At 27.2% G+C, this 18,597-nt stretch overlaps 1 protein-coding gene and 1 pseudogene across 1 annotated transcript; both read right to left on the bottom strand.

The window, feature by feature from the left end:
* Positions 1-4,603: 4,603 nt before the first annotated feature.
* Positions 4,604-5,137, bottom strand: LOC112689744 (craniofacial development protein 2-like). Its single transcript, XM_025563579.1, has 2 exons — positions 5,017-5,137; positions 4,604-4,890 (listed from the first exon to the last, which is right to left on the bottom strand). The coding sequence occupies exons 1-2, from the start codon at positions 5,135-5,137 to the stop codon at positions 4,604-4,606; spliced, it is 408 nt and encodes a 135-aa protein (XP_025419364.1).
* Positions 5,138-5,647: 510 nt separating this feature from the next.
* LOC112689737 lies at positions 5,648-8,759 on the bottom strand (annotated as a pseudogene).
* Positions 8,760-18,597: the final 9,838 nt, after the last annotated feature.

The following is an 18,597-nucleotide window of genomic DNA, read 5'->3' as shown; positions in this document are numbered from 1 at the left end:
CTTAATTTATTTATTTACAAACTTGAAATGTAAACATATATTTTGTAAATATATATATATATATATATATATATATATTAAATATAATAATAATAATTAAATAAAAAAAAATAATTGCGATGAGATAATAGTGTGGACTGCGGCAGCACGCACGATAGTGATGTATTTATATAACGATGGACTGATGGTAATGTGGACTGCGGCAAAATGCATGGCAGTTAATAAATAGACCGTGTGTAAAATATGGGGTGGAGATAACGTAGAGGAATATAGTCTTGCATGTGTGCTTCCCTAATCAGCTAGACAGTACGGATTACTCCATACCCAGAGCGATAAGTAGACACACACCAAGAAGAACGTTTGTATATAGGATCAAGTATACAGTTTAGGCAGCCCGACAGTACGGATTTCTTAGAACCCAGAGCTCTAAACCTTTAATAAACTATTACAAGGACTGAGATTTGTTGTTTTTTCCCTTCGGAAACGTGATCTTATGTGTATATGTGCCAAATTTTGTTTTCTATCGTTGCAAATTGACTTTTGTGTAATTCCTTGTTTAATAGTTTCATCTTATAATTTTGACCAACGCATAGATTTGGATCTCCTCTTTCTATTTTCTATATTTAGAGTCCTATATATTAAGAATCTTCTTTCCCCGAACCATACATTATGTTACATTTAACATGTTTTGTCAAAATGCGTTCTCTATTGGTGCTCTGTTCTATGTTACTGACGGTCGAATATGAACAAGGCGGTGCATAGCAACGTTTGACTCAATTATGAGTAATATGTTACGTTGTGCTACAGGCGGCCTCTTGTGGTATAATCTTTACATCTTATGGACTATATTACAAAATGGGCAAAAGGGAGAAACCTCCTTACGATCCATCGTAATACTTTCAACATAATCATAAGTTTAAACATAATCAATCCTAAAACGCAACACAAACTTAAATATAATGGATATTGTTATATTTCATATGTATGACAAATATGATCAGTAGACTATGAGCATTTATTGATTTAGGATCTCAATTTTTTTATAATAACCCCGAGCTGTATGTCTCAATTGGTATTAACAAAACATCAAAACAAAATTTCCGTCACAGAGCTGTAGCGAAATCCGATATCACATAACAAAAGAGTGGTTATATGTCGTTTTACACAGTCTTCAATAGTATTGCCAGAATTTATATGTGATTTATGTGTACGAACAGAACTGTCTCCGTCGTTGGCTTCAGAACTTTTGTCAAACTTTTAAATTTAAACTAAATGGAAACTACCACAGATTAATACCCAATTTGAGAATTTAGTCATTTTACGTACTCTAAATATACCGCCAATAGCCTGGAAGCTCCATCGCACGAGCTCGTTATTCGTGGTGATGACAGTGTACTCTAGATCGTTACAGTACTCACTGCTAATGGGTGTTACAAATCTAAAAACCGTCATTTATCTTCACAATTTTGTTTCGGGATCGAGGCTCGAGTCTACTATTATTTTTCTGTACTTAGAGACACCGTCTGCCGTATACTTAAATCGCGTTGACCACTGTTTTTTTTTTTTATAACGACGAACAAGTTGGTACCATCATAGAAAAAATAATATTCGCGATTATGTGCATACCGATGCAATTTTATTATTTTTGTTACGTGTGTGTACATCATGCGTCACATATCGTCATTATATGATATAAATACATGTACATAATTTGGGTACCCATCTAAAATTAATTTTTACTTATAATCATTATAATATTTAATTTAATAGAATATTATCATTGTTTACCTTTTATATCTATTAATAATCTGAATAAACATATTTGTCGTCTTCTAATATTCTCCCTGATTCACCGATATTTTTGATCATATCTTCTGGTTTTGAGTATTGTATATAATGTGTCAAAAATCTATAGTAACCGATTTATATTTTGTTCAATATAATAATATAATTAGAAAAAGGAATATTTTTTCCGTAAAAACTAACGATGATAATAGTCATTACGAAAATGGCCGCATTTTGTTTTCATTATAAACAAGGATTATCGACATTTTTTTATTCAGTTTTATACACATAATAAAATAATGGATGATTAAAAAAAAATTATATGTATATTTATTTTCAAATCGTGTTTTAATATTCTAAATCAGTTTTAGTTTTCGCAAGGATTATGTTTATACATAAAATTAAAAATAAATATATGTAATGTAAATATTATCTCAGTAAAAGTAATTCAGTTTCACATATTGTTTTTTGATATAACATTATTAATAATATACATTTCATTGCAAAATATAATGTTGCGTTATTGCTGTTGCTGTGCCGAATAGTGATGGCGTTGCATCAATTCACGCACTTACGTGTGTGGTATTTTTATCGGATAATGGCATTGGTTCAAGCAGTGCGCTCAGCTGATGACGACACTGAAAACGATTCCCGCATGACAGGATGAGGTTGCAGCCGGGGGCAGGTTGATTGCTCTCCGTTGATGTTGTGAAGTGTTTGCGCAAAAAAAAAAAGAACTTCTCTCACAAACACGGTGGTAGATGTAAAAGTAGACGCACTCGGCTTTCAAAAAACATTTTGTATACCTACCATAACACATTAGTATGCATAATACGAGTTGTACATTCTATTAACATAAAACATAAAAATGACAATATAAGTATAATATTTTAATAGCATGGTTAGTTATTCATGTGTATGAAATGAGGTTACATGATACATATCATGTAGTATCAGTAGTTGTACAAAATGTATAACTATTGAATAGAGTTGTAAAGAAAAATTATTTTACCTGATGATTGTTTCATCCACATGTAACAAAATTAATGGATATTTTCTTAACCCATAATAATATAATATGTCAATGGTTAAACAAAAAAATACATTTAAATTGATTCTAACAAAACTATTTATTCTTGTATTTTAAATTTACTATTATTTTCGAATTAACACAATTACATTTTATTACTGTAAATGAGTTCAGTGAAATTTAAAGTTTGAAAACGTTTTTTTTTTCAATACATTTAAGAAAAAATTTAAGTTCTAATAACTATTTAAGAAAATATTTAAATTGTTTATTACATTATATCGAAACTTATTAACGAAAATAAATAAATTGGACCTCAGTTATTAAATAAACCATAAAGTTTACCAAGTACGATTATAATTTTCCAACGTAAGAAGTATTGCATATTTACATTTGTGTGATACATCATACTTATCTATTTCAATATCGGGCGTGCCATTCAATTTTAATGAAATATCTAAAGCTCAAATTACTTAACAAATTATGTGCTTGTAATTAATTTTTAAGTTATTTAATTAAAAAATAACGAAAAATATTTATTTAAAGTTATCGTCGTATTTTAATGCGATATACCAGTTATCATTTCTTAAGGAGATGGCTGTAAAACACCAAAAACTTGTAATGAAATACGAATCACAAAAAATTTTAACTTATATTTCAAGCTACAAGCTATAACATATTATGGTGTAAATACAGTTATTAATTATTATCAAAATTGAATATCTTATCAAACACCAAACGTGCATTTCTCAGCATCTGTACACTCGAAAGTCCGTACGTAATTGTAATAATATAATAGACATAAAACAATGTTGATCGACGTCAAAAATCCTAAGCTAGTATGCTCACTACGTCACGTTTGCTCCGTAAGGAATTATGTCGAAGATGAAACATCTATATACACACAATGTAATCACTTTAGAATTAACTTGTCCCACGCGTAATTCGGTAGTTTCCAATGAACAGCATTAATAAGGAAAATGTATCATATGGTATAAATACGAACAACTAACGAAGACGAATGAATCATTTCAGTAGAAAAGTGTGTTTTTAATGTGTACACTGCGTTCTATGTACTTATACGTTACATAATTAAGACCAATGGATTATTACATTACTTTCGCATAGTTAATATGGTCTTCTTTTTTTTTGGTATTTAACCCTCAAGATTTGTTTTGTAAATGGATATTCGCTCTCTACTTTTCTCTATTCTCAGCTAGCCTTTTCAGTTCAGTGTAACTTGTTAATCCAGCCTCGGAGATCATTTGTTTGACAAATGAAGTTCTTGGACATTTTTATCTTCAATTATCCCTTATATTATTCTATGGGTTAGTTTATTTTCGTGTCTCAATATATGACCCATCATGTTCCATCGTCTTGTTCTAATGACTGAGTATTTCTCTTTGTTTCTCTATTTCACTGAGTATGTTTTCGTTGGTACGGTGTTTTATTCCACTCAATCTCAGCATTCTTCTCCAACACCATATTCCGAAGCTTTCAAGTGTTCATTTTTCTGTCTTATTTGTTATCCAATTTTTCGTAACCATAAAGTGCCACACTCCATACATATACTTTTATGAAACATTTTATTATTTTAATACTCATTTTATTGGAGCATAGCAATTTTTTCTTTTTCATAAATTCTGACTTTACCTGTGCGATTCTGGATCTCATTTTTATGATGCATCTTCCGTCTAGGTTGATTATACTGCCTAGGAATTTATAATGTTCTACTTGTTCAAGCAGCTTGTTCCCTCATAGGATATTTATTCTACGAATTCGTTCTTCTTTTTAGCACATCATAACATAAGTGTTTTGCCAGTTAATAATATTTTGGAATGTGTTGGCTATGATCATATCATTTTGCCTGCAGAAGTCACCAAGGTGGTCTCCTCTTTCATTTCTAGTTCTTAGTCCGAATTCTCCTACTTCTTGACCTTTTGCACCTTTTCCTACTATTGCATTACAATCTCCCATAATTATTAAATTATCATCTCCTTTTGCTAATTTTAAAAGCTCTTCTAAGACAGAACAGATCTCTTCTACATCATTTTCTGCATCTGATATGACGAAGTACACTTGAATTAGTAATCATACAATATAATTTGGTTTAGCTCTAAGCTTAATTAATTTAAGCCTATCGATATATGTTATTTTTTTCACTATTTGGTGGCCCCATTTTTTATTTATAATAAATCCTGTACCAGTTCTTCCTAATTTTTCATCGCCAGAATAGGTGACATGGTAATCGTCTGACCAGAAATCACCATTTCCTGACCATATAACTTCGATCAACCCTTGTATGTTTATTTCCACTCTCTTCATTTCTAGTTTAAGAGGACGCTACACCGAAAGTGAAACGAATGCGAAGTCCGAGAGAACGCGCTGTTAGATGTTTTGATCGGCGCATGCACGCGTTTAATCACGCCCACTATCTGATGATTGATGGTCTGCCGGTCCGCCGAGTTTTATTACGGAAGCGCGTATTTTATTATTACATGGATAGTCGTGTTCGATAAATCTCATCATAATAATATAATGGAATTCCATACGTTGAATATCACCGCTATGGTTATAACATACACGCGCTTCTTGAATTAATTATAGGCACAAAACATATACTATTTGTATAACAAATATAAAATATTATATAGCTGTTATTAAATGTTTATCTGTTGAATAGATATAATACAATAATATATGTATGTAAGATTAATATTAGGTACCTACATCAATTATAAATAAAGAATCTATTATAATTTAAGACTATAACTAAATACGTAATTAAAATTTATAATTTGGTTTAATTTTTGATTTATACAGTCTGTAATTATTTTAGTGATAAAATTTTGTTTCTGTCTTCTTACTTTTTTAGAACATCGGGTGGGTCTCTTATATCACTTACCAACATCCTTTTACAGTACAAAGGTTCAAACAACTCCAGTAAAAGGCAATCACAGTAAAATCTAAAAAATAGTAATTATATCAAAATATACTGGTTTTGGTTCTATAATACAATTGGATGATGTATAGATTAAAAAGAAAACAGTAATTTCTAATTAAGACTTACGATGTTAATTTTTCACACATTTGATTCCAAAATGGTGTTGTCGTATTCAATTATTTCAACCGTTGTCCACTTTTCTGTGTACACCACAAAATTGCACAGTTTTCTACGAATAATATGAAGTTGACCGATTACTTGGTAGTAATAATTACTATTTCTTTTTAATTCAATCTTTGAATTTTTCAATAACCAATTTTTCGACAACTATAAATTTATATCAATAGATAATAAAATACTCAAGTCTCATAAATTCAAGAGCATCCACAAAAAGAATTTATTTTATAAACATTATTTTCTAACTGTAAGACATTTTTTAATTGATCAAATAAAATTATAAACATTTACTAGTTTGTTGTTGATGGCTTCAACTAGGCTATTCGATTGACGAGCAACACAAGGATATTTGATTTTTTTCTATGGCATCTTCTCCAATAAACCCATCTTTAAAGAATAATTAGGTATTATTGAAATCTGAAAAACAACTTCTTGTAGTAAAAATGTTAATTGTTTACCTGGACTAGCAACTAAATATGAAATGTTTGAATCAATAAATAAATCGCAAGACTGAACAACTACATTATACATTTCCTCCATTTAGTTATAACCTTTGATTCCATAATATGACCATAAGTTGTTTAGTTTAAGGATTAGGTGCGTACAATAGATTATACACTATTATTTTGCAGCTCGTATATGATCGCATTTTACAGATGTTTCCAAAGTGGACGCTGTAAACCTAAGTTTTCTTTCTTTGAACCAATTAGGATTATTTCTTTATCCTCGTGTAGAAATCTCTAATGTATTTCTATCTATAATACATAGTTTTTGCATAAATGTGTTTTTTTTTTCAAAATCTTCAGAAGTCAATAAGTAACCAATGGTTTAGCTAATCTATAGTTTTAATCAGCTGACGTTGATTGTAGTGATCAATTTTTATGTTTATTTTTATTTTTTTTTTTCAGGGAACATTAGTCATCTAACTCTATTATTATGACGGATACGGTTTATATTTTTTAAATATTTTTTACATACATCCCCTGTTAAAAAAAAATATTGGTTTATATCATTTATATCTTAAATCAAAACCCATAAGAATATTTAAATAAGGAGAAGAATATTATCAGTAATTAAATATCTACTTCAATCCGGACTATTCCTGAATTAGATATTATCTTAATTCTAAATAATGATAAACGCAAAAGTTGTACAACGTTTTAATTCATAATAATGATAATCTCAAAATATGTATGTTTTATTTGTAAATAACGTATAATATTTTTTTTTTTTCAAATAAAGCCCGGAATCAATGTTAATTCAACTAAATTTTAATGATTATCAGCAGAAATTGAAATTAAATTGTAATGTATTAGTCGTCAAACAGAAAAATAAACTATAAAATAAATATTAAATAAATATAAAATAATAGGTTGTAAGTACTACTTTAAACATTCGTAGAAGATTTTATTTAAGTATCTACGGTTATTTTTTCAGAGTTATAAAATTTGAGATTCAAAATAAATACATAATTGTAAAACAAATACATTTTTTGCTCTGAATATAAAAATAAAATAAATATGAATTAAAATACTCGAACTTCCATCTTGAATAGTTTTATGAATTTGTCTTAAATATGTGTTTGAGTTGTACGCAATAATTTCAGCTTCCACTCTAGTATTATACGAATTCTTTTGAAAAAAATATATTCTCTTACCACGAATATACTTATTAATAACGCTATTAAAAGTTTCACAAGGATTGTTATCAACATCATTTATGAGACTAGATGCATTGCTTGTTAGGCGAAAAAGTATTTGGTTTATTTCTCTAGTTATTCTACATTTTTCAGCCTTTGGTACTAAGTTTGTTTCACAATAATTTTACCTTGACAAAAATACCTGGCACAATTTGTATGTTGGTCTAATCTGTAATACACACTATTTGAAATATATATTTTAAGGTTTACAAATAAAGAAGAAAATGTTTAAACATGCGTTATATTATAAAATATGGAAAGGGGTTTTAAAAATATAATTATAAATGTATACCGGTTATTTATTATGATGAAAGTGTTAGTTGTTGTTTTCTGAATTCTATTGCCTTATTGATTTCAGAACGAAACCTTAAAATATTAGACTGAATTAACTTGCGCAAAGTAATAGGAAATATCGTATTTAATGGTATGGCTGACAATTTTTAAATATAATTCCTTTTAATAGATGGTTTTGGCATTCTATTTTTTAAATAAAAAAGTCTCGTCCATAAGGCAAAATTTCCCTTAACTTATTAGACACAGAACTATCTCCGTTACCTACATAATTTTCATTCAAAAATATTTTTAAGAACCAAAAGTTATTCATAAAATAAATTGTATAATAATTTATATATATATTACTACCGATTAATTTATTACATTTTAAACCGTGCATCTCTAAACTGCACGAAAATCCTTCGACCACACCATCTAGCTTCCATAGCATTAGAAGGTTTATTCCAATTTAAAAAACATAGGTGTTTTTTGACTACTTCGTTCCGATTTTTTGCTCTTTGGCATGTAACACAATACTTATTTCGTATTCCAATGAATAAAAAATTTTTATTTCTGTACCCAATAATAGTTACCTAAATATTATTTAATATTAATAATAACAATAATTATCTTCAACCCAAGATTATTTATTAAACCTTAATTTAGACAATGTTTTTGATTTAGAACATTTAAAAATAATATCGTACGCTTCCTGATAATGCATTATACTTAGACTTATAACTGCGTTTTGGCCATTGGCCATCAGTGATTACACAACACATGGGGGTACTATCTACATCAAAATCATCATTATCGATTACCATTTCTCTCTCTTCAACACCAGCTTTTTTCATTTAATCCCATGCGGTTTTATGTATACCAGTACTAAGATTGTCATGTATATTTATGTAAGTCCCATTTTTCATACATGGTATTTCAACAGCCGCAGAAAATTCAGCTAGCTGTGCGTATCCAATTCCTTTAGCGATAAACAATACTATTCGGTACGTATTATAAAATTTAGTTATTTACGTAGATAAACATACTAAAATACTACAATTTACTATTGACTTATTTATTGGCAAGTATTTCCATATGAATTTTTGGAATATTTTGAAGTATCATAATGGCAAATTTGATATTGAAATTTAATTTAGAAAAATATCTTGATCCAATCTCTGATATAAATGTCATATCAAGATATGAATAATCTGTGCCACCTTTATCTCGACAAAATGTTATTTGTTCAAAAATATAGCCAATGTCAATAATGAGTCTTCCAACTAAATCTCTATAATTTTTAACGTACTTAATCAAGTGTCATGAATTACTAGAGAAAAAAAATAAAAAAAACTTAATTACACATATTCGGTTTTAGTCACGTCTTGAGCATTATCTATATCTATATCATTATTATTTTCTTGAAATAACGCATTGCTAAAAGAAAATTAAATAAGATCTGTGTTTATACAAAATTAAAAAGTGAAGATAATAATAAAAATACATAAAGGGGTTTCCAAACAAAGAAAACCAACCGATCATTTGAGTAAAAACTTAAAAAATATGTCGTATACTATATTTTCATGAAATCGATTTCAGTCCTGTAACCTGTTTTACAACAATGTTATACTAATTCTTTACAGGTACTACAGTCTGTCTGTATAGGAAAACAATAATTTAATAATGGGAAAACAAAAAATCTGATGTAAAAGCAAAAATTTTACATACTTTGGAGTGTCATACATTACAAATGATATTTGTGAAAGTGATCCATCAGCTTCTAATGTAGGCGTTTCAACAATAGTTGTTGATTGCTCACTACTTTTTTTCCAATAAACAAAATAGTTGACAAATCATACGTGTATTATATTGTAAAGTATAATAGTGATTGTTTGATGTACAGTTATAAAGTACTACAGACAAATATTATATTTAACTTAACGATCATTTTTACGAACCCAATTACAAACATAAATCATTCGTTTTCTTTTTGCATTTTTACCTGATCGGGCATGTTTAACAGTAGCAATACCTCTACATTTCTTTGGTGACGTTTTATGGGAATAAACAGTACACGCAACAAAGTAAATATGTGTTTATTCACCAATGAACTAAACGGTAATAAGTTAAAGTTAGTATAATTCTTATACTCTTATTATATTTTTATTCTATTCTTATTTTATTGTTTTGTTTCTATGTTACCGAGTATTACAGATAGTTATGATAAGTTCAAATAGAATATCAAGTATTTTTTTGTCTCCTAAGTTAATTTTTATTATTATACTACATTACATATTACTAAGAAATAAGATTACGACAATATATATAATATGCATATTATCGTATAGACTATAATACTATGTAGGGCATAAGAAACAGGTTAATAATAATTTTTTATTATTTCATCAAGCACAAGTCTTTATAATTTTATATGATCTATCTGTTATTTTCATTATTAAAATGATTAGTATTAATAACATTAATTTTTAGTATCCTACATTCAGTGTTGGGACTTATCTAGATAAATAACACTAAGTTATCTAATTACTTATCTAAGGTAAAATTTTTACTTATCTAGATAATTTTATATTGATAATTGTCTGTATTCTTGCCATGATTAGAGTTATTTTTATTCTTGTACGGAGAAGAATCCAATAAATCAGAGATCTTCAAAATATGACCAGCCGTTCTTGAATTATAAATTCTGTAAATAACCTGACTTTCTTTTATACATATAGATTTTCTATTCATAATCATAATTCGTGTATTATTAATAAGTTATTATTATTTCTTGGTAAGACATATTGTTTGTATTTTCATGTCGGGAAAATAGTTTTGGTATTTTTAAACTTAATTTCTTATATATAATATTATTATTCTTATATATATTATATAGATAATATTTTGGTTAGCAAACAACACTGTTTGCTGGTATTTAGCATAGATATAATGTTCCATGTCCCAATATTCTTCCATGGATTTCGCTTACCGACGAACTGAAAAGTGATAAAACTTTCCCTGTCGACACTGACATTTCCGAGTATGTCTATAATTGTGACTCTTAAACATTCTTTTACTTGATCCATATTGATTTACAATAAATTATAATGGATGGGTTCCCTCTCCTTCTACATCGCAGTTGATAAACCAGCACTTGAAATAACTTCAAACTGCCATCATCAATACCTTCCATTGACGTTAGTTTTGTTACAAAACTCACCAATGTTCAGTAGTAGCGGTTACTATATACTATACTGCCTCCTTTTTATTGTATTTTATTAGGAGTTACTATGGGTCTATTCTAATTTCCGACCACACAAGGGTAGAATGAAATGAAGAATAAATCTACCGACGATAGCGATTGTAAAGTGTTTGTTCATGTGTTGTAGTACTATCATTTCGAGATCTGGTTTCAGTACTATACCTATACGATTGCTGTCCAAGTGGTCATGCTCTCTTTTCCCTTTGTATCATATTATTCTGTATGGAGGATTTCGAGTCCAACTAGTTTGTCGTTCATTTGACTTGAGTGTAGGTGTTCGTTGTTGACTTTGTGGCTTCTTGATGCATTTATTTGAATTATTTTTAAATCCATCATGAAGAATTCGTTCCATAGTTTGTCTTTCTACACCTTTGGGTGATTGCTCTTAAATTTAATGGGCAATCCTGGTGATAATACGATTCGTTTGCTCCACAGTTGACGTATTTCTGGTTTGATTTGTAGTTTTTCTAATCGTAGTCTTTTTTTGTGATGAGCATATCATTCATATTTGTATATTTGTTGAACAATACTTCGCGATATGACCGTGTCTCTAATAAATGTAGCATCCAGATACTTGGTCGTATGGCTATACGATTAATATGGTATCGGACTATAATTAATGACAACAGTGACACCATAATATCAACTGGGAACAAAATTCTTCAACGATACTGATATATTTATATGCAAAATTTACTTTTCCGAATGTTCTTTGGTCATAATTAGTGTATTTTGTATTTATTCGAATATTTTACAAGTTCTTAGAATAATAAAATATCAAGAAAGAAATAAAATAATTATTTCAATTAAAAAATATGATTTGAAGAAATTTGTTTTGTAATATTTATATGAATCCACAATACAATAATTACGATTTGAAGATATTCATTGCTTATTACTAGCATGTTGATTTATTAAATGTAAGTACAACATAGTGCGAAATTATTTTATTGAACATTTATCCAATTTATTTGAACAACTTGCATTTATTTTCTACTTTCTTTTCTTTTTGAATTGACTAAAAAATAAATTATTCAAATTAATTTTTTTTTATAAACGAAAAAATGATATTAATTTCTTATATATCATTACAATAATTGGAAGTGATTTTTACTTTAAAACCATTTTTAAGGCATCTTTAAGATTTCTATGTATTTAAAGAATTAAATTTCAATATAATTTATATTTTTAAATTAATTAACTATCAATTTGTAGTGCATAGTTTATCATTTATTATTTAATCGTATAATTTAATAATTTAAAAAAAAATTAATATATAATATTTGTATTTTTATTTTTTATCCAAACCACCATTGATTTTAATCATTAATTTTATTTTATAAAGGCCCGTTTTACATTATTGGTCTCTGTCAAGTTTATTTTACTTAATCATTCGATGCATCGTTTGAATTTAGTTACACTACGTTACGTATATTAATAATTAATATTGCAAAATTTAAGAACCATAATATTTAAAGCCAAAATAATTTATTTTGTTCAGCCTCGTAATAACAGCTGTGCACATTGTTATTAAACAGATTGTGTATTTTTTTCACGATACGGATTTTTCATGGAATACACAATTTTTTAAACTTGATTTACAATTGTTTTTAAGCTTGAGCTTTAACATGGGCTGTAAATTATAAAATTCAAACAATAGTCAAATCCTGTCCAGATGACTTTCATCTCTCTTTTTATGTAACAATTTTAAATTGTGTCACGGGAGAGGCGTAATCGACACGTCTTGTATTTATTACAGATTATTGTGACAGGAATATCAGCGTTATAGGAACGAGTAGAGTAAGAAAAAGTGCAGTTTTATCCCAGGAGTCTAATCACTTTCACCAACGACACACAAGTCAATACCCGGACCAACCTCATACGGTGCTCCAAAAATAATATATATTAATTAGAACTGTTTTCAATTTATGTGAATACAAAAATTATTGTCCATCTATATTATAGATTCTATAATGATGATAAAAAATAATGATTTCAATATTTTACAATTAGTATTCTTACATAGTTTATTTTAGATGGTCATAGAAATAACATTACTGTGAACATTTTGATCTAATAATTTGCTTCAATTTTAACACATACGATATTTTTTATGGTTTTTTTTTTTTTTTTAATTCAAAATCTAATTAAAAAAAATATATACTTTACTTTATTATAGAAAATATAACTTATTTCTAATATTATTATTAAAATATTTGCAGAGTATCCATTTAATATGAAAGAATTTAAAATACAAATTATGAGAACAAGGTAAAAACATTTGTCTTCCATGGTTGTTATAACATAATGTTAGAAAGTGGTTGTTGATAAAATAAAATTTTTAAGTTATTTTTTTTATTCATTTATCCGTATATAATTTTTGTATAATAAAATACCATTATTATTGTAATAAGAATTTTTAATTAAAATATCACAGCATCGAGGCCAAGTATACACAAGTGTATCATAATTGTTCATTTTAGTATACAATCCGAAAAATTAAATATAATATTCATAAAATACTTCACAGTGTGTAAACATTAATTGTTCTATTCATTTTCGTTCGGCTTAAAATGTTTGTAATACAACTATAACATTACATTGTTTCGCTTTTATATTAAGTACAACATTAGTTTGTTTTCTTGCACATCGATTAAAGTTTACCATCACTAAATAGTACAAGCTGCGCATCTTTCTTAGATCAACAAGAACTTAAATTACTTAATACGTTACAACGTATACGAAGAAAAACCAAAATTGAAAGTATTAGATTAAAATCTTTTTCGTTGTGATATAGTTAGTATATCTGAATAAAAACCACACAAATTTACCTCGGATTTTTAAATTTCACAATAATTTAAATCAAACATTAAGTAGCAATATTCACATGAATAACTATTACAACTCTTATAACTATTATAATTATTTAATTTAACTTAATAATTATTTATTTAATTTTGAAATATTTCAGCTGATACATATTTATTTTTTAATTTTTTTTACGTATTTTCAGATTTAAATCTATTAATCGCGAACAATTTATTGTATTGAACGCATCAACCGTAGAAACCAGAGAAGCCTACCATTATATGCAATAGATTTATGGAATTTTTACACACATCACAAAGATAATGTACCTTGAACAAATAATTCTATAAAAGAATGACATAGTGGGCTTTTAATTTAATACTGCTCTCCAATTATTTGGGAGTCAATAGACATTCTCAAAAAGCAAGAAAGCTAAATAAATATGAAAATCGAATGATTTATTGTTGTAAATAAAGTTAGTATTAAACGGAAATATAAGAATCAGACAAAAAGATTTTCAATAGGTGAATATAAAGTAAGACCTATATTAAAAACCTCAAGGGGAATAGCTCATAATTTTTATTTACAAGTACAATAAATTAATAGTTTTTTTTTTTATTTTTATGTATTTTATTTTATTTTATTATTAAGAGAATTTCATAATTTATTAATAAAATACAAATTAGTGAAATTATTTATAAAAAAAATTAGTTATTGAATTGAATGATGTGTTTCCCAATATTTTTGTTTAAATACTATTCTGATAAAAAATAAATAATCGAAATGCCTATACTGTAAGATCAACGTACAAGCGTTTATAGTAAAATTCGGCAAGTCATTTCTATTTGAGTCCCGATGATTAATTACTCCTACATCCATTTTCACACATAGTAGTATATTTTTCAGTTCGATGTAACTAAAAAACTAATATTTATATTACATTAAGAGTAAGATAATTAACTCTTTGTATTTTTAATTATACTTTCCGGAACTATAGCTTTCATTTTCTTCAAAATAACTATTTCATGTGTGCAATTTGTTAATACAATATTTTTTTTTAGAGTTTCTTCATTTAGAGATATATATGCATATGTCAAACTAATTTAATATTTAACCATGACAAGTTATAAGACTATCATCATAATATTTGTAAACCTCCTCTCATACAGTTATTTTGTATATTTTTTTCATACTTAATAAACCACTATGCTGATTATAGTTACATTCTCGTATAAGAAACAATAAAGTTTTTAATATTCGTGACAACTACTATTAATAAATAACAGCTATTTCCTCTTCTCCATTCTGAGTATTCAAGCATACTGGACTTCAAATAACTTGCAAGTTGTAACATTCAAATGAATGCTCAACGCCTTCCGGTTACTACCTGTTTTTCAACTTCTCGTAAATTATTAAATTAGCAGCGAAATCTATTGATTTTATAGTAATTAACGATTAAATCATTGATAAGGTTTAGGTTTTTATTCGATATAGATATATATTTAATATAACTTAACTATTTTATTATACAGAGTTTGCTGTTTTCATTTCATTTGTTGATATAAATATCAATTATATTATTATTTATTATTTTATTCGAGCACAGAAAACAATAGTTATTAGATTTTCATAAAAAAAAGATTTATTTAGAAAAGTAAATTATTCAAAACCTTTGTACCTAAATGAAAAATGATTTGAAATTAGCCAATTTTAATACCTCTTGATAACACAATTTTAAACATTTAATATATCATTTTTAAAATAATCACATAATTGTATAAGAATATATATTAGATGAAATAGCGATGTATACAAATACAGCTAAAAAAGAAATATATTTTTTAATTCTATTTAGTCTAGGGTGACCATATTATAAAAATAAAAAATGGGACAGCTATTACTTTTCCCCCTAAAAAAATCCCTTATTCATATTCATTTACACATATCTTATGTGCACATAAATCTCTATAGTTAAAGTCCAAATCTTTGTCATATTATAAACAATTATTTTCTTTTTACTTTACTCTTTTTTTAATAAAATAACCTAAAATAATAAAATATTTTCTTTTAATTATTATTAAATAATATTTTCTCTTAATTATCATCAAAAAATTTAATGTAGCATTTCAAAACGATTATAATTTTTTAAACAGTTAGAAAAATTTAATTTTTAATATTACAATTAAAATATTAAACAATGTATTGTTACATACAGTGGCACACACTCATTCTTACCGACATGGGTCAGACGTATTATATATACCTATCAGTGGCAAAGCACGAGTATTTAAGTTGGGGAGACATTAAAATAATGTGTTACATCTTCCCCCCTCCCCATTTATAACTTTATATGTATTTATGATAAAAGGGACACGGTATTTTATTTTTTATTTCATATATTTTTTCGTATGAGTAGTTTACTATTCCATCATTCAACATTTCATTAATTAAATCATCAGGCATAGTGGCGAATGATAATAGTACAATATTTTAAAATTTAAATACGAATATCACACCAGAAATAAATAAACCGTAAAATAAAAACCAACCAATAACCACGATAACAAAATTGCGTTGAACGATAACGCATCAACGCGAAAAGCAATGATGATTACAATAATGTATATTAAAATGAAATAATAAATACGAACGCCAGACATGCCTCATAGCGCAATGATAACCTTCACTCAATAACCTATTCCCCCTGTACACTGTGCCTTGAAAAACGAGACGCTGCAAAGCGTCGTTTTATAATATTAATTTTTATATCTGTATTTGGATGTTTATAGAATTAACCACTATGCCACAATGGACAACAGCTCGCGTGAACGTTCCGCAACTAATCTATTTTAAGAATAGTAATACGGTATGGCACAAAAGTAAAACTATGATAAATATAGAAGTATATATTATATAAAAATAAATAAAATATAATAAAACCAAATTATGTATCCGTATTAAAAGTGGGTAGACATTGTCTCATTGTTTCCTATGACGCTTCGCCACTGATACCCACCCATTACCCATGAACATTATCAAAGCAACTCCAATGAAGGTAATTTTGGAGCTTGAGGTAGTGGAAATTAGCACTTAAGGCATGAGCCTAGGTACAATCGAGTTTCACATATTCAAAATTGAAATAAAATCTAAAAAATTGCAAATATTTTTAATCGCCCAATTTTTTTCGGGAGATCGACTGACCCCCTTGACCCATGAGGTGTGCGCCACTGGTTACATATAGTTACTCTTCTAAGAAAGAAAAAAAAAAGAAAGAAGAAGCCTTCTTCTACACTTTCCACTGCCATCTCGTACTTTTCGGAAGAAAGTATTGAATTTAATAATTTTGGGTATTTTAAAAGAAATTCATAAAATTGTGAATAAGTTATGTTTTTGAAGTGTTATTTTATAATTATTATCGATCTAAGGGTTTCAACATTATAACGGTTTTTTCATTTGTCTACAATACATTTGTTATTAAAAAAATTCTTTTTACAGATGTATTTTTTCCAGGAATAACCAATAAGTATTCAATAATTGTTGAGAAGTTGTTGAAAGAAATATTATTTTTTTCTAGTGTTTTAAATACATAACACTATTTTTCTGTGATATTTTTTGAACATTTTTTCCATTCTACAATTTTAACTTATATCACATGAACTACACGATTATATTCATAAAAAAACTTTTCCTCATACACATTACAATTCTGATTAAGTTTTTTATTTTTAAATAGATATTTAATACTATCTTGAACGTCTACCCAAGTAGGAATATCTAATTATTGAGTCCAACGAAAATTTTTGAACAGTTCAAAATGACAGCTCCATTTTTCTACATGACATAAAAATACACTATACAAATCATCAACCTTTTCCATAAAATTATTTTTGCTGTATATCTTTTTTTTATCAAAGTTTTCAATAGTTAAACATATTTAGATATTTTATTTACAAGCATAAATACATTATATAATAAATAATATGGAAATAACGGTATTAAAACGGGACAATCTTCTAAAAACGGGATAAAAAGCGTCACACTCGAAATTAGTCAGGACAACAGGAACTCAAAAAAGGGACAGTCCCGTTTTAAATGGGACGTCTGGTGACCCTAATTTAGTTGCAAAAACTGAGTATAAACTGCAATTGATTTTTTTTTCTTTTATTGGTATACCATGTATTATGTAAATATTAAAGATTTTGATAGAGATTGAGCTATTAAAAATATAATAATTTTATGTCCAAGTAGTTCACTAAAAAGTTTCTGATTATTTATGGTTAATTACCAGTTCAACGGAAAAAATATGAAAAAATATATTATGAACTAAGTCCTTATTTCATATAATTAATTTATTAATTCAATAACCGTAAACTATTACTCGTTGCGTTAATCAAAATACGATAGGAGTGAATAGTATTCTTGCAATATTTTCTTTCATTATACTTGAATATTGATTTTACTTGTACCGAAAACGTATACATTTCACCCCCATCGATTGGTTTTATATAAGGTTTTATTTTATTTTTTATTTTTCCTCCCAAACTAATACAATTTAATTAATGACACAAACTTAATAGACAAAATTAAAATATGTTCTTTGGTGGGATAATTATTGCAATCAT

This window comes from Sipha flava, unplaced genomic scaffold, assembly GCF_003268045.1.
Source record: "Sipha flava isolate LNK unplaced genomic scaffold, YSA_version1 112_pilon_pilon, whole genome shotgun sequence".
NCBI classification, from domain to species: domain Eukaryota; kingdom Metazoa; phylum Arthropoda; class Insecta; order Hemiptera; family Aphididae; genus Sipha; species Sipha flava.
The sequence above is the reverse complement of the archived record's forward strand: the minus strand, read 5'-3'. Positions and strand labels throughout refer to the sequence as shown.